The following is a 25,022-nucleotide window of genomic DNA, read 5'->3' as shown; positions in this document are numbered from 1 at the left end:
CGCGGCACAATTTTCTGCATCAAATTCTGCCTTTTTTTTTTTTTTAAAGCATTTTAAAAAAAAAAAAAAAAAAGAAAAATCACAGAATTTGCCCTGTCAATTGGCTATGCGTGCAGACTTCCAACATGGAAACTCTAATTTCCACAATGAAATTTTGCATCTGGATTTTTCGCATTGACAGGGAAAATATGTGCGGATTCGCACCAATAATCACGGTCAGAGAGAATTTCACCGTGTGAACATACCCCTATAAATCCAACTTTTATATTACCCATCGCTTTTAAATCAACTTTCGGCTCAAGAACTGCGTGAAAAACAGTTGGTTTGTTTTTGGTTTTTATATAGCAGAAAACTCTGGAAGCACCCTTACAAGAAAGTGCACATATGCAATATATAGCTTTAAAGGGGGTTGGCCCACCATTAAATATATCCTCTGTAGAGATCATTAAAATAAACAATGTTTGCCATTTACATGCTGTGAAAAATACAGATCAAGAAAACTATCCCATGAAGAGTTTACATTTACTTAGTATGACCCTTGGTGTTCAAGGCACATAGCAGTGTGCACGTCCACCTGAGTGCTGGTGGACACACATGCTCAGTCACTGTCCCCGCAGCCAGGTCCCTGCCTAGTGATTGTCTGTTCACTGCTGAGCAGCCAACAGATAACGCTTTCTTCTCTACTTGTCAGGAAGGAGCAGAGCCTCTGTAGAAAGGTTAATGGAAAAGTCTCCTTCTCTAGGATAAAACGGGACTATACTGCTAGCTGCCAGAGGTAAAGAAACAGATACTGCCCAGAACCCACTCCCAGCAGCACAGATTAGCAGCAGAATCAAGAGGGGAAGCAGAAAACTAGAAAAAAAAACTATTAAAAATTATTTACTTTAAAATAACTCATTACAGGATCTTGGGTATCAAAATGATTCATGGGATAACCTCTTAAAAAGTGTGGCACCTTGATCAACGGGCGTCTTACTGCTGAGACCCCCACCGTTCCCAAGAATGGAGGTCCTGTGTTCTCTGTCGTCCTCACTATGTGATTATTACACCCCCTGTAGTAAAGGAGTGAGTGAAGCAACACTTGGGCAAGTGTGCTGCCGCTTAACTACTGAAGATGATCAAGTGGCAAGCACTTGGGCATTTCCATCAACCCAGTCAAAATAAATGAAACACAGACCACAATCCATTTAACGTGAGGTCACTGCTGGTGGTAAAAGTATTCCTGCAGTATCAAGAGCAGGGAGATAGGCAAGAAGTCCCGTTCTCAGAATAGGTGGGGGGTCTCAACAGTGAGACCCCCACTAATCAGCAAGTTATCTTCTATCCAGTGGATAGCGGATAACTTGTAATTCTGGTTTAACCCCTTTAAGGATAATCCAATCCAATCTGAACTTTACCAGGAGTACTAAATATAAAAGGTGCTCCGGCGTATTACCCAGAACTGCTGTGTGATAATTTAGCCGTATGCATCGACACGCACCACACATACGAACATCTAGTCTATTTTCAGAGCAAAAATTACTTTGGGAGATGGAAAGATTATTTAAAACCAGTGACAAGTATAATGGCAGAATTCAAGCCCTAAAATAGCAGGTCTGCAGTAATAGGCGTAATAGGATTTGGAGAATAATTAAAGTTTTCATCTTTCAGGTGACAGATCCGAGTACCTCAGTAGTACTAACGAGTCCAATAGCGTGCGCTATGAATAGACCTGATGCAAGCGGTTCTCAATGAAGCATGATGACTTTTTAAGCCATCTGTATGCAGTGCTACGGAAAGGTGACATGACTTCAAGAGCACGAACTGCCCTCAGGAAGCCCTCTGTCAGCATTTGGTATGATGGAACATCACAACAGGTAAAAAGGATTCGTACACCAAGAGTAAAGGGCTTTACAAGAAAGTCTAAAGGGTGCAGCAGTGAAGGAAGAGACTATTGCTGACAACAGGATAGATCTTAAAAACAGAATAGATTTCTGGACTGCTTTACGTTGTTTTATATGTTTCCGACCCTTTAACCCCGTTTTGAAGAATGTGGTCTTTGCTGCAGGGGCCCCCCGGCCGTTAGCCCAAGAGTAGTCTCAGTACAGTGCAGATAACAGAGCCAGGTCAGAGGCACCATAGTGAGATATAGAGATGTACTATATTTACTCGAGTATAAGCCTAGTTTTTCAGCACATTTTTTAATGCTGAAGAAGCCCCCCTCAGCTTATACTCGAGTGAGGTAAAAAAAAAAAAAAACAACAACAAAAAACCCACAATACTCACCTCCCAGCCTGCGTCTTGTGTCCCCGGCGTGATGGTCTCCCCGGCAGTGCGGCAAGCTGCTTGAGAATTCTCCCTGCTGTCATCTCCCTGCTTAGCTTTGAATTCCCCTGCCATCAGCGCTGTGTAGGTAAGCGCTGTGATTGGATTGAGCGCCAGCCAATCACAGCCAATGCTCGATCATTCACAGCTATTAAGTAGATTACATCACTGAATGGCTGTGATTGGTTTATTGAGTGCCGGCTGTGATTGGCTGGCGCTCGATCCCATCACAGCGCTTACATACACAGCGCTGACGGTGGGGGAATTCAAAGCCGAGCAGGGAGATGACAGCGGGGAAAATTCTCAAGCAGCTTGCCGCACCGCCGGGAAGAGCATTGCAGACACAAACGCCGGCTGGGAGGTGAGTATTGCATTTTTTCTTTACCTAGTATATACTCGAGTATAAAAAGGCTTATACCCGAGTCAATGAGTTTTACAAGTTTTTCGTGGTAAAACGTATTGACTCGGCTTATACTCAGGTCGGCTAATACTTGAGTATATACGGTAGAAAAACAAGCAGAAGTCAGGGCAGGCAGAGATAATGCACAAACAGAGTGAGAGGCAGAGGGTAAGGACAGGCAGTAATCAGGAAATTGTGGTCAAGGTACAAGCCGAGGTCAGGACAGGAGAAGTCAAGAAAGCTGGGTAAACAAGTACAGGTCAAACCAGATTACATATGTTCAATTATGATGTTGTAAGAGAAAGTGTTCTGCTATACGGTCATCTACAAAAGCATCAAACTGCATGTTTGTAGGTTAAATTCCTTCAATAAACCATAATGAAACAAAAAGAACAAAAAAAAAAACCCAACCCTCGTGAGCAGGAAACACCACCCTAGGAGGCCATCGCACTTAAATAGGTCCCGCTTTCCTGAAGTACCCATTCTCTAGTGGGGGTTATTACTCAGAGAATCATTCGAACCCGTGTGACAACTCCCAGTCACAACATAAGGCTAGCCCTAAAACTAGGGTAGTAGAAAAAAAAGGGGGGGGGGCTAGGTTGGGAGGAAGGAGGAAGTAGGAAATAAAGAATGAATGAGAAAAATAAGGGAGGCAAAGATAAAGTGCCTCATGGGCCTGCCCCACGAATCAAGTCTGATCATACTGTTTTAGGGGCTTAATTCTCCAACCGTCTTTGGAAAGAAGGAGAATCTCGGACTCCAAGCCAATTAAAACTAAGACATTCCTCATCTAGAACTTAGAATCTAAGTTCATCCATATATTTCAGGTGATCCATGGCCTCCACCCAAACTATTCTTGAGATTGCAATGCTCTGTTTTCAGGATCTGGGAATAACCTGGCGCATAGCAGTTATAAAAAATCTCAACAAGCCTTTCTTAGACTTGGAGACCAGACCTGGGAACATGGATAAGAGTGCAAGCTTCGAAGTGGCAACAGATGGGGAACCACTTAGGGCTTAATGAAGACTAACAATATCCAGCCATAGTAGGGCTATGAGTTGGCACTCCCACCACATATGTAACATCATGCCCGTGAAAGAGAAGTGTGTCCAGCACTGATCTGAAATAAATGGAAATAATTTGTGTAATTTTGAAGGAGTCTTATACCACTGCAATACTATTTTAGAATTGAGCTCTGGCAGCCTACTTGATATCCTGCACTGAGCAGGGTGTTGGACCTGATGGCCCTGGAGGTTCCTTCCAATGCTACCATTCTACGATATAGAGATCTTAAAAGTCAATGCATAGGATTTGTCCCAAAGCTCTGCAGAAAGGGGTCTACCCAGTTCCCCCTCTGACGACCCAATCCAGCTGGGCACAGCATCCCTCATCTGTCTGTCCAGCAGCATTCCGCAGACCACGCGAGCAGTCGTCTTTTGGTGTAATTTTAAAGCTATGATTCTTGACTTTGAAATGACACCAAGAGCATATAGGCAGCGTAGCCCTTACCGAACCGGAGCTACAGCTAATGTGGTGTGAGAATACTGAATTTGAAGGGGTCTTTCCAGTCTATGTGCAGAGGACAAAGAAGGGGAAATGAGGGGAGAAGCAGGTAGAAAAGAAGATCTGTGATTCTCCTGTACGGGGCAATTTTTGTTCATGTTATGCCCCCTCCCATTTTTAGAGAGAATTTTTACTCTCCGATTGTCATAGATGTGGTTTTCCCAGAAAAGGAGTGAAATAATGAGGACTTTGCTCATCCAATCACTCCTCTACACTGGTTAACCCCACAGATGCTAACTGTAGTATATAAATGTTTGTACAGGATTTATTTTTTTTTTTTTAAACGTGTTCTCCTTAGAAAACTCTTTAAATATTGAGAATGTAAAAAAACGGAAAAAAACTAAATATAATTGGTATTGCCACATAACCCGTAATATAAAATAATTTATGCAGCACAACAAATAAAAATAAAAAAAAAGACGAAAAAAGCAGTTTTTTTTTCTTCATCATGCTTCCCCAATGCAAGAATTTAAAAATACTTAAAATCATGTATACCACAAAACGGTACAAATAACTACAACTTGTCCCACAAAAAAAGGCCTCTAAAAGCTCTGACAACAGAAAAATAAAAATGCTCTGGGTATGGAATGTGGCGCCACACATGGTCTTTGGATAAGTAGTGTTTATATTGTGCAGTAGTAAAACGGAATAAAAGCTCTATAAATTTGCTCTTGTCATAATTGTAGTGACCTGTAGAATATAGTTAACATAATATTTAGACCACGGGGGAATCTCCCAAAAAGATATAAAATAAATATAAAATAAAATCGCAAAGGGAAAGTGCTTTTTCCATTGCACCCCCCTCCCCCCAAAAAATGAAAAGGTTATTAAATTACATCTTATGTGCCCGAAACTGGTTCCCATGAAAACAAAAACTTGTACTGCAAAACACAAGCTGTCCTACAGCTACACTGACAAAAAAAAATAAAATGATATGACTGCTGGAAAACAAAATGAGAAACAATTTATTGGCTCTTAACCCCCTAGTGGCCAGTTTGCAGTATGCAGTTCCTGGTCATGTGCAATTGCAGTTATTCAATGGAGAACAGCGATCATATAAAACGTTTTTTTTTAAAGTTAAAACGTTTCACCCCCTCCTCACGGAACAGATTAATGAGGGGAGGTGAATTCACTTACCTAAAGGCATCCGGCGAGGTTTCCCCGACGTGATTTTTATTCATGGATCTTCCTCTGTTTCTGTGCATGCGCCCATCAGCAAAATGGCGAACACAAGCGCAGAAGCTTGGGAGGTCCCAGGAAAGTTAAAATCTCCTTGCTGTTGACTACCAAAGGTAGCCAAGAGCCTGCAGCAGTGACCGAAGGCCTCGTGCTGTGGTCCCCGGTCATAGGTCCACACGACTGGATAGGAATTGTGGATTCCGCATGCATTTGACCCACGGTAATACGCAGCTCAATCAAATGCATTGGATTATACAATTCTGCTCACATTAACAGTTACATATTACATAGTATGTTAGGCTGAATGAAGACAATGTCCATCTAGTTCAGCCTGTTTTAACACAGTAGCGTAGTGTTTTCAGGTTACGTATACATCGCGTGCCGTACAGACGTGGCAGTACGTTTATGAATACAGCACAAACGTATTAATTTTGGGGTGCAAGTCATTCCTAGGTGTGCTGCACAACAAAAACAAAACTGTTTTTAAAATGACGCAATTGCAAAAAAAATGAAAATCTAATTTTTTTTCCCCTTCTGCTTTTTCTTAGATTCATTCATGAAATATGGAGTCAAAATACTCATGAACCCCCCCTCAGTGAATATGTTAATGGTTGTATTTTTTAGAATGGGGTTACTTATGGGAGTCTCCTATGAGCCTTTGCAACCATGATTTGGTGTAGTAAAAAAAAATAAAAAATTCCTCCAAAATTCTAATAATTTTAAATTTGTACATCTAAAAAAAAAAAAAAACACTAAAAGTTTTTTAAACGTGCTTCCTGAATTAAGTCAACATATGGAAATATATATCTTACCAAAAACATGTATAGTATGTTTGCTCATATTTGAAATATTGCAGTTAAAAATGTGAAGAAAAAAAAAAGAATTTTCAAAATTTTCCCAATTTTGCCGGCTTTTAAATCAATATACAAAATTGCTACCAGTCTATCCTAAATGAAGTACAACACGTTGCGAAAACACCGTCAGACTTATTTGGATATGCAAAACCTTTACAGAGTTATTCTTTGCTAAAGTGACACGTGAGATTTCCAAAATTTGGCCTGGTCATTAAGGCGCAAACAGGCTTAGTCACTATGGGGTCAAGGCTAAAATTAATTATGTCAGTAAGTGGTTAAACATGCACTTAAGGCTACTGAGATCTACTTCAAATATATTTACAAGAGATGCTCAAAATTTTTTAAAAAGGCACATTTTGGGGGAGGACCACATTCTACAGGTGGAGGTACCTGAACAAGGGTAATGGAAGAACGGGCTTTCTGGTCAAAGGGTCAGAAGCTCAAGGTGACGAGGATTCCAAGGGATATTCAATAACTTTTCTGGTATTGATGTGCTAAGTGCTGTCCCAATAAGGATTTTGATATGTTATACCGTCAACGGGAAAGAGCTAAGCAATTCGTTATGGTATATAATTCATTGGACGTAGATCGCTGTAGAGGTCTTTGTTTTGGCTTTGAGCAATGGAAAAAGGTCAAAGCCAAAAAGTTCAGTTAAATGTAATAAAATGATGTAACACAATAAAACATGGTCAAGTCCTGGGGATATAAATCCATTTTACAGCTATAGTGACACTCTTGCTATTTCTTATGCCGGATTTACGAGATTTTATGTATGTAATGTTAAATAGACTTTATTTGCAAAGTATAACATCGTATAGATGCCAGAACAAGCTGCAACAGTGAACCGCATTCAATCTCTGCAAAATAAGACTTCTTTCATGACATGAAATGGTTCAATTATCAATTTCTGCAGTCCACTGTGCTCCGCAACAAAGGATGAGTCAGAGACACTCATGCAGCAGGCGAGCCACTCGGCATCAGAACAGCAAGGTACAACCAATGCGGGGGGGGGGGGGGGGGCGGAGACGTACAAAAACACGATAGCAAATATTGGGATTATTTCCCGCACAATAGGAAGGCTGGGATTTTAAAATGTAAACACGTCGTTAGCCATTAAAATGGATCATATTCGTAAGATAATGTTGTTTCTCTTACTAACAAAAATTTTAAAAAAAGACGTTCGGGTGTAGGAGAGAAATATAAAAAGGATCATTTTTCCATCCCCAAGGCCTCCTTCCCACGAACGGATTTCCGCCGCGTAATACAAGGCGGAAATCCGCTGCGTTGCCCGCAGCTATTAGGTTCTATTGAACCTAATAGCTCAGTGCTTACGGTGCAGAATTCCGCGCCATAAAAATCACCTGGACTCACCCGCGGCATGCTCTATTTGCCGCGGGTGTACACACGAACGGCTTCCATTGCAGTCAATGGAAGCCGTCCGTCACGCTATCTTCCGCTGTAGCACAGCAGAAGATTAGCGTGAAACCGCTTCCCCGCCCACCGTCAGCCGCGTCATGTGATGCTGTAGGCGTGTCATATGACGCGGCCAGCGTGTCACATGACGCTGCGGTGCGTCACGCGCTCTATTGTGCATGCGCGCCAAAGCGTCATGCGGGACGTGGGACTCCAGTTCCAGAGGTAAGTATTGGGGTGTCTGGGGGGGGGGGGGCACCGTGACGGGCTCCGCGGCGGAGCCCGTCACGGCCGTGTGAAGCTGGGCAAAAAAGGAAGGCTGACAGAATGGAAGCAAACGGAAGCCTTTCTCATCCAAAAACAGAGCAAGCGGAAACACTGAATGGAGGTGTGAAAGCCGCCTTAAAGAGGTTGTACCACAATCATAAGTTTTTTCCTTATCCACAGGATAAGGAGTAACTTGCTGACTGGAGTTGCTCGTCTTTCCCTTTTCTTCTCCATACCGCCATGACAACTTCTTCCGGTCTCAACCTGTCTCTGTGGACTTTGACACCGGCATCTTTTTCCAGCCACCTGACTTCGTTTTCCAAACCTCTACATAATATCCACACCCATAGTGCCCCAGAAAATAATTATGCCACCCACGGTGGCCCATACAATAATAGCATCTCCTTTTTTTTTTGCTCCCTCTAGGCCCCACACAATAAGTGCCACTTTTAGTGCTCTGAACACAGTAAAAAGGCCCCGATTCAGTAATAATGCCACTCATAGGCCCCCCACTTCAGTAACAGTGCCCCTCATAGGCCCCATCCCCCCATTATAGTAACATAGTATGTCAGGCTGAAAAAAAAGACTTATGTCCATCCTGTTCAGCCAACTACTTCCCCAATGTTGATCCAGGAGGAAGGCAAAAACCCCAAATGAGGTAGAAGCCAATTTTCCTCATTTAAGGAGGAAAAAATCCTTCCCAATTTTCATCTTGCAATCCGAATACTCTCTGAATTAACAACCCTTCTGAAGCAATGCCCCTTATAGGTCCAGCTCCACCTCAGTATTAAAGCCCTTCGTGTATACTATATAACTTTTTTATACTCGCCTGCTGTGCCGCTCCTTCCTCTCCAGGGATCTGCAGTCCACGCTCGCACTGTTCACCCGCTGGATTCAATATTAGAGCCACCTTGTGATGCTTGTCACATGACTGCTTTATCCGGAACTCAGCGGGACTGAGCCGGCTGCAGGAGGAGCGGCGCACCAAGTGGGAATAGCTTATTTTTATTTGGATACATTCTACCAATAGAAAAACTTCAAAACATTTTTGCCCCTCCACTGACCCCAGGAGCTGACCAGCCCAGCGGGAACTTTCCCAATGGGTTGGATGGCTAATCTGCCTTTAAATACCACTACGACCATTTAGGTGCATTACGTTGCCTACATTTACTAGTTCAACAGGATGTTCTTCATATTACAGAGTGCTTTAAAGTGTAGTATCTGTATCTTATACGGCAGATGGTTGTCCGCAGGTCAGCTTATCTGACAGATCTGACATGCTGACCGCGGGGAATCGGGGCAATTCTACAAATTACCGTCCGCGAGCGGAGAATCGCAATGATTCTCTGCTCGTGGACACGGGGCCTCATTGTTCAACTGAGAACCACACGGTTATCCATCACTCACTACTTTATCAAGGAACAACAAGTTATACAAACCTCAACTTCAATTAATTAAGAGCAAAAACCACATTTCAGCCGCTACATCTCACCAGCAACAATTATACTTTTTTCTAGGATGAAGCTCCTTCAAAGCAATTAATACATAAGAGGAGTCTCATGGTCTTGTTTTAATCCCAATATTCGAAGTCTTTCCTTTAGCACATACAGGCAAGGACATATCCGGTTATCCAAGTTCTATAACTGAACAAACACAACTTGAGCTCTATATGCAAATTAAATCATCAATACCAAAAGGATTACCTCTCTCTGGAACTTTTTATTGTTCTTTCTTGCATTGGTAATCAATAGCCAAACTAAGTGAAAAGTATCTTGGTGTGTATCTGACAGTCCCGGGTTTTTCACAAAATACATAAAAAAATAGACGCAGTATGTTAAAAAAAAACAAAAAAAAACACATCAGCAGCACTCGGAAAACTGCTTTTCTTAGGGCTCTTACCCACTGGCGATAGACTTTCCTGCGATGTGAGATCGAGTGAAAACGCACGATTATGAAACCAATGATTTTTAATGGTTTCATTCTCATTCGCAATGTCTTCATTCAAGCCTCGCAGCGCTAAGAAAAATCTGCGATATCGTCCACTGCTTTCAATGGGGCCAGCGACAGCCCCATTGAAATCAATATGAGTAGATCGCGAAGCAGGCTAGGAATCACCCATAGAGTGGAGGGAGAGGGGGCGGAGCAACAGGCAAGCCCGCTAGCCCCGCCCCCTCACTTGACTAGAGAGGGATGACTATGATAATCTCTCTAGCTGCGCCCCCTCTCAAGTCCCACCTTAGTCAAGTCTCAGAATTGACAGCGGCATTTAAAGTGTTAACAGCCCCAATGAGTCGCGCATCTCATCAGAGCTGTTGCCTGCAAGTGTCAGCTGTAACAAACAGCCGACCCCCGCGGTGTATGGAGGGAAATAGCCGCGCGCTCCCCCTCCATAAACGTCCGTTAACACTATAGGGTGGTCACTAACGGGTTAAGATTTTGTAACAACCAACAATACAGCTTATAAAAGACTTGAATAGTTTGATAATATGGCTGGGCGGTGAAGCGAGAAGTTCAACGCAACGTGAATTACTTGATTGTACAGAGTGTTGACATTCATGAAGTTGCCACTGATTGCCATGTGCTCATCAGAAAACCGATGCAAGAAAAATATCCTCAAAATCACTCACCAGTTTGATGTGCGGCACTTAGCCAAGTCAATAGAAAATAGAGTGCTAAACGCCAAAATGCGCAATTCTTTCACACATGACACAACCAATAAAAAAAAAAATCTCATGCGGTGGCGTTTACGAATTTGCAGTGAGGACACTGAAGAACTTGTTTTAAGCAGTAATTCCCCACCACACCACTAATACCCATCCATAGTTGCGAGACACACAAATCTTGCACATATGCGAACCCCATTCTTTTGAATGGGGTTATACACATGTCCCATTTTTGGGTGTTCCCTCAGAACGCCTTGCATCGCCCATTGTTTTCAAGAGGAATAGGAAAGCATAGAATTTTTTTTTTTTCTTTTTTACGAACAGGACCCCTTAAAGGGCTCCTTCCCACGGGCATGTTTTTCATCAGTATTTTGTGAGCCAAAACCAGAAGTGGAACATACAGAGAAAGTATAATATAAAGATTTGCATTTCCTCCGTATTTTTGACCAGCTACTGGTTTTGGCTTACAAAAAACTGCTGAAAAATACATCCGCGTGAAGGAGCCCTAACCAAGAGAGCATGGATGAACAAAATGGCGCAATCTGGATTATCCAGCAATTTAAATGTTTAGCAGCTTCCTTTTCTCCGCAATATCTGCAAAGGATCTAAAAACAAAACTACTTCTGCAATAGGGGAATTATAAATTTCATCATAGTGCGGGTCTGAAGTGCAGGCCAAAAAGACCACACTATTTGCAGTCAGTAAGACAGGGAGCATGTTATCAGGCAGAGCACAGAGGGGTTTGGTTTGGTTCTCTGAAGTGGGGCGGTTTTAGAGCACACCTAAAGTTTAGTGTGTCAGTGATTGCCCGCATTCCAGAGGACCGGTGCTGCTCTGGAGAAGTCTTGGAGGCGGGAATGAGAGGTTCGAATTAAAGGCGCACTTAGTCCGATTTCGTTAGCAGAGCGGAGTGCGTGGGCTGGGTGGTGAATTGAGATGAGGGAAGCAATGTAGAGCGGCGCGGTGCTGAGGAGAGCTTTGTGGAGGAGGCTGGGGAGTTTAAATTGAATTCTGTATTTGACGGGCAGCCAGTGCAGTAAGTGGCACAGAGCAGAAGCATCCGAGTAACCGCTGGACATGAAGATGAGCCTGGCTACCGCAATCAGGATGGATTGGAGAGGGTAGAGTCTGGTGCGGGAAAGGCCAAATCAGCAGAGTTTTGCAACAATCAAGCCGAGAGTGGATGAGGGCAACAGTGGGTGGTTTTAGCGTGTCCACGGTAAGAAAAGAGCGGATTCTTGGATGTTTTTGAGGTGCAGCTCACATGTTAATGCGTGAGATTGGATATAGGGGGTGAAGGAGGGATCGGAGTCGAATATAACCCCAAGGCAGCGAGCATGCTGGGAGTTATGGTGGTGCCACACACTAAGATGGAGATGTCAGGATGAGGTTGGTTAGTAGAGGGCGGAAACAGGAGGCGGTCAGTTTTTGAGAGGTTCAGTTTTATGTAGAGAGAGGACATAGTGTTAGACAGCAAACAGTCAGTCTGTGGTGTTCTGCATAACTAGGTGTCATCAGCATAGAGATGGTACTGAAAGCCAAATCTCCTGATGATCTGTCCAATGGGAGCTGTGTAGATGGAGAACAGGAGGGTCCAAGAACAGAGTCCTGGAGGACCCCAACAGCAAGAGAAGGAGGAGGGGAGGTAGAACCAGCAAAAAAAAGACACTAAATGCGCGGTCAGATAGGTAGGAGGAGAAACAGGAGAGAGCAGTGTCCTTTAGTCTAATGAAGTGAAGCACACTGAAGAGGAGTTTGTGGTCAACAGTGTCAAATGCTGCAGAGGGATTGATGAGGATCAGTAGGGAGTAGTTCCCCCTTGATTTGGCCGTCAGGAGGTCGTTTGACACTTTAGTCAGGGCAGTTTCTGTCAAGTGTAGGGGGCAGAAGTCGGACTGTAGGGGGTCAAGAAGAGAGTTTTCTAAGAGGTAGCTTATAAGGCGAGAGTAAACCAGGTATTCTAGTAGTTTGGAGATGAAGGGGAGGTTGGAGATGGGTTGGTAGTTGGCAGCATCGGTCGAGTCAGGAGTTGGTTTCTTTAGCAGTGGGGATATGATAGCATGTTTGAATGAGGAAGAGAAGATGTCAGAGGTCGGAGAAACATAGAATATAGTGGTGAGGTGGGAGATGACCATCGGGGAGAGGAATTGGAGGTGGTGTGAGGGAAGAAGGTCGCTAGCGTAGGTGGTGGGCAAGCAGACGAAAGCAATCTGGAGACACAATCTGCCGTTGGTCTGAGTACAGAGAGTGAGCAGGAGCTAAATGCAGTGCTGACAAGACTAGGACCAGGGCTAGTCTGGGATTGGGAGGTTATTTCCTCCCGGATGTCGTCAATTTTCTTTTTGAAGTAAGCAGCCAACTCTACAGCACTGAGATCCGTCACCGGGGGCTGAGAAGGGAGGGGGAAGATGATTTTATGGATTAGCTAGCTAAAAATTACAACAATTGTAGGCAACTTTTACACTAATATGCCTTTTTCCTTCTTTATATGATGTCATTTTATTTAATTACTTCATTTAATGGCTATGTACACCATTGCAATAAATTCCTTTTTAATGTCCAACGAATATAGGTAAATTGAAGTGTGATGCAACTTTGAAATCGGTCTTAATTTAAAAATGTTGTATTGTTTCTACACCTTTCGTGATCTACCCGTTTCCATAGTAACAAACAAAGCTTGCCTAGTCTGGTCCTGCAGTCGCACTTATCTGTTTTCAGCAATCAACATACATTCGGGGATTTAGGAATAATCGAGACATCGATTGAAGGAAATAGGACTACAGAATGAGACTATAATGGGTATACTTAAAATGCATTAGAACAAAAACGGATTACGGTATATCTAGCCTTTAGGGTGATTTCACACAGGTTTTTGTGACAGTTTTTAGACTAAAGTCAAAAGTGGATCCAGCAGGAAGCAGAATAATACATATGTTTCTCATTCTTTTCTATCCACTTCTGGCTTTGGCTCAAAAAAAAAAAAAGCTACAAAAACTTGTGTGAAACCATCGTTCCAGTATGTTCCCTAGAGTGACCCAAAAAACCAACTTTTAACTACAAAGCAAGACCCCCTCTAATTGTTTTCCAATTAACAAACCTTTATGTTCTTATGTCTACCACAAGGTTGGGCTCAAAAACCGTGAATTTTCAGACTTTTTACTAATGCCGAAGAAAAACAACTGTTGCTTCAAGTCGTGGAAGCAAATCGCAAGGCTGTTCCAACACAGATGACCAAGAAGTCGGCTCTCCAGTCCTTAAGCGCTGACTGACAAGGATTTGTGTTGTAATTTTGACCGTTTTCATATATTTGGAGGCATTTTTGTAGGAACAGCACAAATGTGTAGACTGTCAGGACAAACGCCATTGTCGATACTTAATGTTTTAAAGTATAGAGGTTCTTCTGCAAAAGCAAATTGTTATTATTGCCGTAGTTTGCGTAATTGGAAATCTTGTGCGCCATTTCTTATAATAAACATCAGTTTTGAGCGCCATCTTGTCAGCATCAGAGGTGTGGATAAGATTTCAAGAAACGTAACGCATACTCTGCAGAAAAAGTATTCACTGCAAAATGGACTACGATGTAGATTTTAAGTCTACATGGGGTAAAACACAAGACGATATCCAAACCCTCCCACAGGCCCACATGTCAACCCCTGTAATATCAGTAGGTACCTAGATGAATGTGCTACCTAACCGCTCTAGAAAAAACAACCTGCATTGATATGAAGGTAGGGGGCATCTTTAAGGTACAATTTTAAAGTTGACATATTTCTGAAGGAGGACATCCTTGTAATGTGATAAATCACATGTGATGAATTACTACAGGATATAAAGGGTCTTCCTGGAGGGTTGTTAAGGTCTATGAATTTCAGTAAATGGTAAAATTCATGTAGTTTGGGATCATAAAGAAGCCTGTCATTCTTTGTGATTCTTTTAAGCTTAATGTGTCACCCATTGAAATCAATAGGGATCGTGTTCAATGCTGTCAAAAAACGCAGAACGCCGCTGTGTGCCGTGCTTTTTACCGCATTTTTGAACATAGCGTTCTATGGCACCGGGAGTGAAACTGAAAGTGAAGACATCATTGGCAGCTCTGCCCTACTAAAAATGCAGCATGTACACGCATGTGAGAGGGGCCTAAGGAAGCGAGCATGGATGGTCACGATGGAGGTTATGGATCCAGTAGTAGGATCTGAACCCAGGGTTGCTATGCTTTTTATATAGATTTATTTCATGCTACTAACCGATTTTTGTCTTTGTTTACTCCCGTTCTGCCATTCGGTTCCCTTTTTTTTTTAAATCCATTTCCAAAATTGTTCCTAGCTAATACTCCAGCTTAACTGATGAAGATGATCTCTACCTCAAAACGCATTTTATTGCTGCCATTTTATAGAAGACAACTTAACTTTACTGATCTGCCTAAAGCGTCATTAGAAAGCTGCGCAATGCACCAGGGTCTTTTATCCAGTTTTTCTACATCCTATTTTACGTCCTCCCATCAGGGTGAGGCGTCCAACCTGGTTGGCAGCACCTCCATTCGTACTCCACCCTTCTTGCTCCGGGCACCAACCTGGTTTGTTCCACCTATCTGTCCTTTTCCATTTGGTACTTCACCTCTGACCTTCTAAAAGCATTATGGGTAATGGTTTCTTGGATTATAATGGTCAAATCCTTTAAAAGTTGGAATTTTATACAAAGACACTTTTCAGTGAAAAACACTTGCTTGGGGTTGAAGGTAAGATACAGATGGAATTTCGCCTTTCTGCTTTGGGTTAGGGTTGCTGTCCACACTAAGTATTGAGGAAGCCAGGGGAACTTCCAAACTTTTTGCAACAGATTAGCAATTCAAGGAACCAGTTCCCTCAAGGAGGTTAGTGACTTTGGATACCTACATTTTGACCAGCAGGCACAACTGTTCACATTACAAGACTTTATTATTGAAACGTGCTTTATACACTTTATTCAGTCTTCGAAACCTAATACTTCCTTTTAACCCCTTGAGTGGCGGGTTTCCTACCACCCTGTCGTGCCCACCAGGGCAGGTTTTTTAAAATAGTATAATCATTGAATTTCAACTAATTTTGCAGTTGCGTCTCAAGAGCCATAACTTTTTCATTTTTCCATTGACACGGCCATATGAGGGCTTGTTTTCTGCGGGACAAGTTGTGATTTTTTAAACAGGGGGGAGTAAAAAAAGAAAAAAAAGGGGCCATGTCATTAAGGGGTTAAATAATGCATTAACTTCCTTCTCTGGGTCATTACGACGCATGGATACCACATGTGTGATTGTATTTTTTTTTGTCCCTTTAGGGGACTTCCACAGGGACCCATCAGGACCCCTGATCACATTCCGGGGGTCCGATGGTGACAGCCCTTTACATGCTGCAGTGACAGCCCTTTACATGCTGCAGTCACATAGACTGCAGCATGTAAGGGGTTAACACAGCAGAGACCAGAGGTTTTCTCTGATCTCTGCTGTAAGAGCTAGTACCTAGCTGTCCTCTGACAGCTAACAACCAGCTCTCCCTGCCACAGAGACCATCGGCTTGCTTCTGACATGCCGATGGTCTCTATGGCAACCTGTAAACAAAGCAGGAGATTGCCGACATATCGGCAATATCTTCTGCTGGTTTTTCAAAGCCCTTGCTTTGTTCTCTGTGGGTCTGTGCAGGCAGAGCACAATGTTACAGCTTGTGGCATTGTGCTCTGCAGCTCCCATAGTGATACATAGCCCGGAAATCTTCCGGGCTATGTTGCTATGAGCAGTGGAGCTCGTCCCGGAAATTTTCCAGGCGTGCCACTCAAGGGGTTAAGCCTAACATCTGTCTCCAGCGTTGGTGTTCAGTATAGCTCTTCTTCCTCCTTTCCTCTGTCCATCCCCTTGGCACTTATGTATGGAGAAGCCGTTCTATGCTGCAAATGGCTTCTCCCCTTCACAATGCATCTGCTCCCCACGAGACCAAATACACGGTCTGTATACATTCACAGCACATGCTACATTCTGCCCCAGAGAATCTGTTATATCAGCAGCTATTTCTTTTTTAGTAATTTGTTGTATTTCATGTATTTGCCAATTTTTGTAACAAGATTTTTTTTTTTCCTGCATCTTCCCTTCTCCCTTTTCTCAGTTAATCCATATTTGGGACCTTATGTCTCGTTAATGGCCATCTTGCTAATGTTCCTCCCAGCTAAGCTGAGGATGGGGTTTCCTTGCCCCGAATGCATTCTTTCTGCTGGGTAACATCAATAACAGATAACTTAAACTTTCTACACGAAGGCCCTTTGAACGAATTTTAATTGTTTCATGTAAAACAGCAGAAAGTGAGCGATCATCGTTATGTGTAAACGCGGGCTGTCGTGCATTTTTTGTTCAATATTCGTTCAGCGTTGACTTTTAGTCCGCATAAAATCCGTTGTTTGGCAGTTCGCTTTTCACTTGGTTTAAACGACAACCGTCCAGCGATTCGTGGGGAGGGGTTATCGTTTGGCGGGGCGTGCTTTCTTGAGTCTAAAAAGGCAGAGCAATTGGCTGTCGGGCGAACAAAGCAACTCTTTTTACATGCCCTCCTAGTGCTCAACCACTGGCTGGTAAATTGGCCGACGTACACCGCAGCAGCTACAAAGAGGATCAAAAATACAGTCGCCATCTTTTACTTTGCATGCAAAGGTCACGGCATCTGCATCGAGGGTTTATCTTTGGGCGCCAGCAGATTTTACTATGACGGGGAGAAAAAAAAAAGCATGAACTTGACACCCAGAGATTCTTTTACAAGGTCAATTCCCAAAACGCCTTTTTTTTTGGCATAGACCTACCACCTACTGTTTTTTTTTCTCAATGCCGAAGCAGGGAACTCCTACACTAACCATTGTTTTTTGTTTGTTTTTTCTCAGTGATTACAAACTTGACACGTAGAGATTCTGTCAAATGTCAATTCACAAAACCTTTTTTTTTTTGCACTCAACTTATGAAAACCCACCCAATTAGACCTACTTTCAAAGGCCAATCCACACTTGCTGACTCTTTTCCTTCACTAATGCACACCCCTCCCATCAAACTGTTGTCCACTTATCTTTACATGTAAAACGCTACCAATCGACACACTGAACGGCTGAAATGCCCAGACGCCACATCCATTTCTAGCAATAATTGTTAGGTTTAAATGCTCATCTTTAAAAGCAAACCCATCGCTCACTTTCGATCGTTTGAACAAATTTTGAGCAAATCGTTACGTGTAAATGGACCTTTAGTCTTGAAATCTATGGATTGAAAATTTGCGCAATCACCATTACCCCATGTGCTATGCAGACACCCCATCATAGTCTCCATTTTTTGTCCTTTTCTCCCTCCATGACAGCCTCAATATACAGTTCTCTCTCCCCCACTACCTATTTGCTTTCCTCCCCCCCAGTCAACATAGCCCACTCTCTGGCATTCTGCAAACTCTACTCCTCCCATCCAGATATTAGCCACGCACGGGGCAGAGCTGATCTGAGCAAAATGGCGATTAATCAAATTAATTCAATTGCCCAGCCCTAGTGTTCATACACTTTAAATTGCTCTTGTGACCAGCAGCTATTCTTCCAGAGCTCCCCAAACACATGCGCATTTGAGTCGGCTAAGTATGCACATGCTCTAATTAGGGAGAGGGGAGCAAGTTGCTGCCAGACACGTTGGGCATTGGCTTATCTTTATTGGGAACAAAGATTGGGAGTGTTGAAATTCAAAATGGCCGACCCCTCTTTCTCCTGGAATCTGTCTGGACAAAGTGGGAACACCCATATACACATTAGGTGGTTGGCTGGTTTGGCCAACATTAGCCTTAGAAATCCAGTGAACTGTTCTTGTGCTGCTGCAGGAGACAATCTGGAAATCAGAGGAGGCCGTTACAACCAAGGACAGACAATTTGCTTACTCAGCAAAGAGCTTGTGCAGTCTACGGCTTTACAACGGACTTGTTGCTCTTTGAATGGGGCAGATAATTGACAGACTAACAATCCGGTGACAGGGCCATGAAAGTCACTGAGCTCTTTGCACAGTCCTAGACTGATCCCACTTAAATCAAGGCGCTAACTTGAAAAGGTTAGTCCAATAATATAGTTGTCGGTTCTCCAAAGCTGAACCATTGATACTTTATAGGGATTGTGCATACAAGTCCACAAGTACATTTGAATGGGTCTGATTGTGTCTTTCACCCATTCACACACCTTGGGGTACAAGCTTGCTTTCACATTCGATCCGCATGTGCATAGGGTTTTGTAGGACCCAATGCATGTGCTTTGTAGTTTACCGTACTTTGTTATGGACTTTTGGTGCGCCATCTGGACTGGAAATCTGCATCAAAATGACTGTAACTGAAGCTTTTCAAAGCCGTTCAGTGATGCTAGTTTCTATGAATGTATCAGCAATGTATATAGCGACATTGGCCGCTGTATTTGTTTTTTCATTTTTTTAACACAAACACCAGCCAGAGGCGAGCACATTTAGAAGCTAACCATTTGGTGTTGGGTGCTAAAAGCAACACGCTGGACATCTGTAGCGTGTATTATAGGTAATAAAAAAAAATTTCTACAAACTAATGTAGGTTTTTTAATTTTGTGGTATCCATTTTAATTCTCGCTTTTCTTTCCTTAGGGCCCGGTCTTAAATCGGAAGTGCTCAAGGTGGAATTAACATTGACGATGTGGCTTCTTATAAGTGCTTCCCACTTGACCGGATGCACCATCAGATGCTCTCCGTGTATCAGGTATTACAGTACAGTATATCACCACTCAGTGCACTGAGACACAGAGCCGGTGCATGAGGTCCGGTGGGGAGTGGGTGCGCTGTGAATGGGAGAAGCCATCTGCAGCATAGAACAGCTTCTCCATGCACAGTAGCACCAGTACTAGAGACAGACGAGGGGAACAGAAGTACGTTTTCGTAAGGCCTCATTCACATGACAGTAAGCGTAAAATGCGGCGGGTATTAGCGGCCTGTGTGATGTCGGCAGAGGCCGTGAATAGCAACGAGTGTACTATGCATGACTGTCATGCGGTCATGTGAAATGTGTTTCGTTTTTTTTTTTTTAAATACGTGTTCTGTTTCATAGTGGGGGTTACATATTTATTGCACAAGGACAACATTGCATACAAAAGTACGGCGCTCACGCTGCGTGATATGCTGAGAAATAGAACATGCTGCGATCTTTTTGTCGCGCGCATCTACACAGTGTTTACACGGTAATAGGAATGGATCAATGAAAGTCCATTTACTTTCATTGACTCCATTTACCATGTGTGACACAGCCATGCACAAGGATTGTAGGTTTTGCACAGCGAAAGTCAGAAACAACCCACCAGGATAAGAAGCGCAGGGATAGAGAACTGTATGTCATTTTTCCTTATCATCCTAAATATCCACAACACAATAGGAATCTTGTGTAAAACAATCCTCTTCACCCAGAAAAAAAATGGTTAGAAAAGTAGCAAAGTGCACAAACTCTTCTGCATCTCAGAGCTGGAGGAGAATGCATGCAGTCTTGTCCCTTTACGACAGCGCTGCTTACCTATTCCGGATGCATCTTCTACCATGGGATTGATTTCAATCATTGTGGCATCGTATTTCATGAACAGATTATACAGGATGATCATGCACTCCGCCGCCTCGTCCACAAGGTTTTCTGGGAAGCCCATTTTCTGAGCAAGCTAAACAAAAAAAAATAAATAAATAAATAGTAATAACTGCACCCAATTAATCTGCTAAATTCCTATGGAAAGCCACACTCCTCTTCATACCTCTACTCTCCGTACTGTTACGATGGAAATGGCTCACAATGATTAAAGTTTCACAATGGCAGAATATATAGACTCCTTGTAGAAGCACAACTCATTGTTTTAATACATCATCTTCAGGAGTTTTACATTAAAGCACATCCAAACGTTTCCCGGCTTATAGAAGAATATAACATTTTCTCTTGTGTAACAGGAGTAAAATTACTTTAATCATCTAGCATACTGGATGCATACTTAGTGGAAAAGTACATACGTTTCTCATCATCGTCGAATTGTACCTTAAAATGGGTTTGTCAAGAACTAGGGGAGAAGAGGGGGGAAAAAAGGCGAAGTCTGCCGTTTTCAGTCTGCCTATAGGTTGCAACTGGTACTGCAGCTCATCACGAAGCAAGTGAAGAGAGTTGAACTGCAACACCACATACTACCCATAGACAGACATGACATTTCTGAAATAGAAGAGGAGCAGACCCTTTTTTCCAGCCCTGGACCACCTGTTTATAGAGAACCTGTCAATAGCCTTCATGCTACCCTCACAGTGCAGTATAAAGTAGTGACAGATATGCTTATTTCAGCGGTCTATTACTTATGGGGTAATGTGCAAGGGGTTTTCACAATTTCCAGCTTGTTTCTGCAGCTCTCAGCATGAAATGAGTCCTGTCCATCCACCCCCCAGCGACAGCCCCGTCCATCCACCCCCCAGCGACAGCCCCGTCCATCCACCCCCCAGCGACAGCCCCGTCCATCCACCCCCCAGCGACAGCCCCGTCCATCCACCCCCCAGCGACAGCCCCGTCCATCCACCCCCCAGCGACAGCCCCGTCCATCCACCCCCCAGCGACAGCCCCGTCCATCCACCCCCCAGCGACAGCCCCGTCCATCCACCCCCCAGCGACAGCCCCGTCCATCCACCCCCATGGACAGCCCCGTCCATCCACCCCCATGGACAGCCCCGTCCATCCACCCCCATGGACAGCCCCGTCCATCCACCCCCATGGACAGCCCCGTCCATCCACCCCCATGGACAGCCCCGTCCATCCACCCCCATGGACAGCCCCGTCCATCCACCCCCATGGACAGCCCCGTCCATCCACCCCCATGGACAGCCCCGTCCATCCACCCCCATGGACAGCCCCGTCCATCCACCCCCATGGACAGCCCCGTCCATCCACCCCCATGGACAGCCCCGTCCATCCACCCCCATGGACAGCCCCGTCCATCCACCCCCATGGACAGCCCCGTCCATCCACCCCCATGGACAGCCCCGTCCATCCACCCCCATGGACAGCCCCGTCCATCCACCCCCATGGACAGCCCCGTCCATCCACCCCCATGGACAGCCTTCTAGCCATTACATTGGCAGTTTTCTCAGTGTACAATCACTGATGGAATAAGCTGGGCTCGTCGTCATCCGGGGGGCTGCAGAAACAAGCAGTAAGTTCTTAAAGACCGCTGAACTTTATTATATAAGCAACAGGTGGTTGAAATCAGCAGTCAGAACAGCATAAAGTACATAACTTCCCTTTAAGCCACTATAGCTGTGAAGCCATCTCCACATTTAACAAATCATGGATGGTTCTCCTAATTTGTAACAGAATTTTAGGTTTCTTTCTTACAAATATTGGCGCGATTACAATTTCTAAACATTTTTCTTATGTGAACCACCAAGCATGAGTATTTCAGTAATAAAATATGGACTTCCAATTCACCTACAGATTGTTTTACAAACGTTTATATGTAGGTAGGTCCACAAGTATACATGAAGAAGATCATTAAAGGGTATCGCCACTCAGAGCCGATTTATTGCTCCAGTGTATCAAAAACGAACAAATGAACATTATTTGCAAATCTACCCATTTAGTGTCTACAGCTCCTACACATACCTCCTTAATAAACTTTAAGTAAATTCTGTAGTCTGAGCCTGCAGTCAAGTTTCCCATCTATCTGTCCCCGAATTGCTAGTAAAGGGTACTTTATATGGGGCGATTATGGCCTAAAGTCTCGGGGGAACAAGTTCAGGCGATAATCGTCCCGTGTACACAAGGCTGTCTACAGGGCAGAGCTAAAAACCAAGTGACTAGTGGCCCGTGTAAACCTGCCATAGACTTCCGCTATGATTTCCACCAGTTCGTAGCATAAATCACAGAGAATTTGATGGGCAGCGGCCATCCCTGTCTCCTCCCAATTTTTTACAAAAGTGGCAAAGGCAACATAAAAAGCAGAACAAAAATGCTCATTTTTGCATAAGTAGGACTTGCAAAAAGTTGCAACTTTTTAGAACTCCTGAATTCTGCTTTTATGTCCCCCCTACCACCCCCACTTCTTGCCCATAGTGTCTAAATCTCCTATAAACACCGATTTGGTAGAATATTTTTAATAAAGACCATTTACAAAAGTTGCTTTATTTTCCATCTTGGATGCACAGGAACAATAAAAAGAGGGAAAAAATAAATAAAAATGGGAAAAAGGTGAAGATACTCTTTAATAATAGTCTAACCCAGACGGAACGTCTATGAAACCTGCTGTTTGTCCTATAAGAAGCTGCTCTTTAACAATCCTAGAGCAAAGTAATTTACCCTGACGGCTTGTTCCTTCTGGATGCCCTGCACAATATCAATGGGCTCTTTCACAATAGCATCAGGATTTTCAGCAGCAACATCTTCAATGTTAACCCCACCTTGAGCACTTCCAACCAAGACCGGGCCCTGAGGAAAGAAAAGGGAGCATTACATTGGAATGGTACAAAAACACATTAGTCTGTAGAAGTATTCTCTTATTACCTAAAATACAAGGCTACCGATGTCCAACATGTTGGATCAACACCCAACCCAAAACAATTAGCATCTCCATCTATTGGCTCATATATCCTCATGTTAAAAATGTAGAAACAGTAACCAATTTATACCCTTTGCTACAAAGTTCATAAAACCTACAATCATTGCTCGGCTTTGTACAAAGTCCTAAAAACCTTATGCATATGTAAAGTACATTTAAAAGCAAGCTTCGGAATCTTACATCCTCTATTCTGTGAATTCCCAGTGAAAATGTAGGTTTTACCCGAGGTATCTAAATTGGTGACAGACACAAGTAGACCCTTCCAGATCTGCTTGTCGATTCGTATACAGCCCCCCCCCCCTTTTAGTACTTCAATAGCAATGCAATGGTTGAGCTCTTGAGAACCGACAGCCTTATCATTGGGCTAGCCTTTTCATGTTAGGTCCTAGCTACAAGTGGGATTAGTCTAGGGCTGCGGGAAGAGCTCAGTGACTCTATGGCACGGTCACTAGATTGTGACAATCTGTCAAGTATCGGCTGTGCCAGAGCTGCCCTGTTCAAAGGGCAACAAGTCAGCTGTGAAGTAGTGGACCCCACAAGCTCACTGCTGGGTCAGCAATTAAAGTTAGTCTATCCTTGGCTGTAACACACTGCTTCGATTTCCAAAGAGTCACTCTGAGCAACAGCAGGACAAGAACAGTTCACTGGCTTTCTAGAGCTAAAGATGGCCATACACACTAGATAAAGGTCGGCCAAACCGACCGCCCGACCGTTTATTGTGTATATAGGGGTTCTCACTTCCTCCAGACAGATCTCAGAAGGAGCCTGCCGAGTTTCAATATGCCTGATCTTTTGTTCTCAATGAAGGCGAGACGCTTTCAAAAGGTGTCTGGCAGCCACGGACTTCGTCCCTACTGAGAGGACATGCCGTTGGCCGAGTCAAGTGTGCATGCATATGGGGAGCTCAGGAGAAATTTAAAGTGCATGATCACTAGGGCTATGCAATTAATTAAATTAATTTGAGTAATCGGCACTTAGAGGGAGGTACAATTCTAAATTTCATCAGAATCATGAAGTCAAAATTAGCCCTCCCCCATATGGTTCAGGCCAGTATCGGGCTGTGGGGGTGTGAAGGACGCCAGGAAGTGGGACTCTGATGACTGGGTGGAGGAAAGTCCATTGGAGCGGTGAGGAGGGGGAGTGAACAGTATTATGAAGGTGTAGACGACAGTATATGGAGACTGTAATAGGGTGTGTTCTTAATACACGGGGGACTGGGATGAAGGGATTGACATAATATGGAGACTGTAATAGGGTGTGTTCATAGTACATGGGGGGCTGGGATTAAGGGGTAGACAGTATATGGAGGCTAATAGGGTGTGCTCCTATTACATGGGGGCCTGGGATGAAGGGATAGACATTATATGGAGACTGTAATAGGGGGAGTGCATAATACATGGGGGCTTGGGATGAAGGGATAGACATTATATGGACACTAATAGGGTGTGCTCCTATTACATGGGGGGCTGGGATGAAGGGATAGACATTATATGGAGACTGTAATAGGGTGTGTTCATAGTACATGGAGGCTGGGATGAAGGGATAGACAGTATATGGAGACTGTAATAGCATTCAAAGTACATGGGGGGCTGGAATAAAGAGAAAAGGACAGTACATGGCGACTGTAATGGGGGTGGGCATTCTACATGGGGGGCTGGGATGACTGCACTGTGCGGAACACATCTTTCATGTGTATATAACCACATTCGCACCCCATTCTTTTACATAAGGAAATCGCATATACAGTAATTCCTTGCTAAGTACTGATTATCAGAA

At 43.6% G+C, this 25,022-nt stretch overlaps 1 protein-coding gene across 1 annotated transcript in view; it reads right to left on the bottom strand.

Moving 5' to 3' along the window:
- SUCLA2 (succinate-CoA ligase ADP-forming subunit beta) overlaps nt 1-25,022 on the bottom strand; it is a 103,003-nt gene that overhangs the window by 19,959 nt on the left and 58,022 nt on the right. Inside the window, exons 5-6 of the mRNA XM_066586107.1 lie at nt 22,988-23,116; nt 20,189-20,327 (exon numbers count right to left, since the gene is read on the bottom strand). Of these exons, the coding sequence (XP_066442204.1) occupies nt 20,189-20,327; nt 22,988-23,116 (268 nt within the window). The remainder of the gene's footprint in view (nt 1-20,188; nt 20,328-22,987; nt 23,117-25,022) is intronic.

This window comes from Eleutherodactylus coqui, chromosome 1 (genome assembly GCF_035609145.1).
Source record: "Eleutherodactylus coqui strain aEleCoq1 chromosome 1, aEleCoq1.hap1, whole genome shotgun sequence".
NCBI lineage: Eukaryota > Metazoa > Chordata > Amphibia > Anura > Eleutherodactylidae > Eleutherodactylus > Eleutherodactylus coqui.
This window is presented reverse-complemented; position numbering and strand designations above follow the sequence as displayed.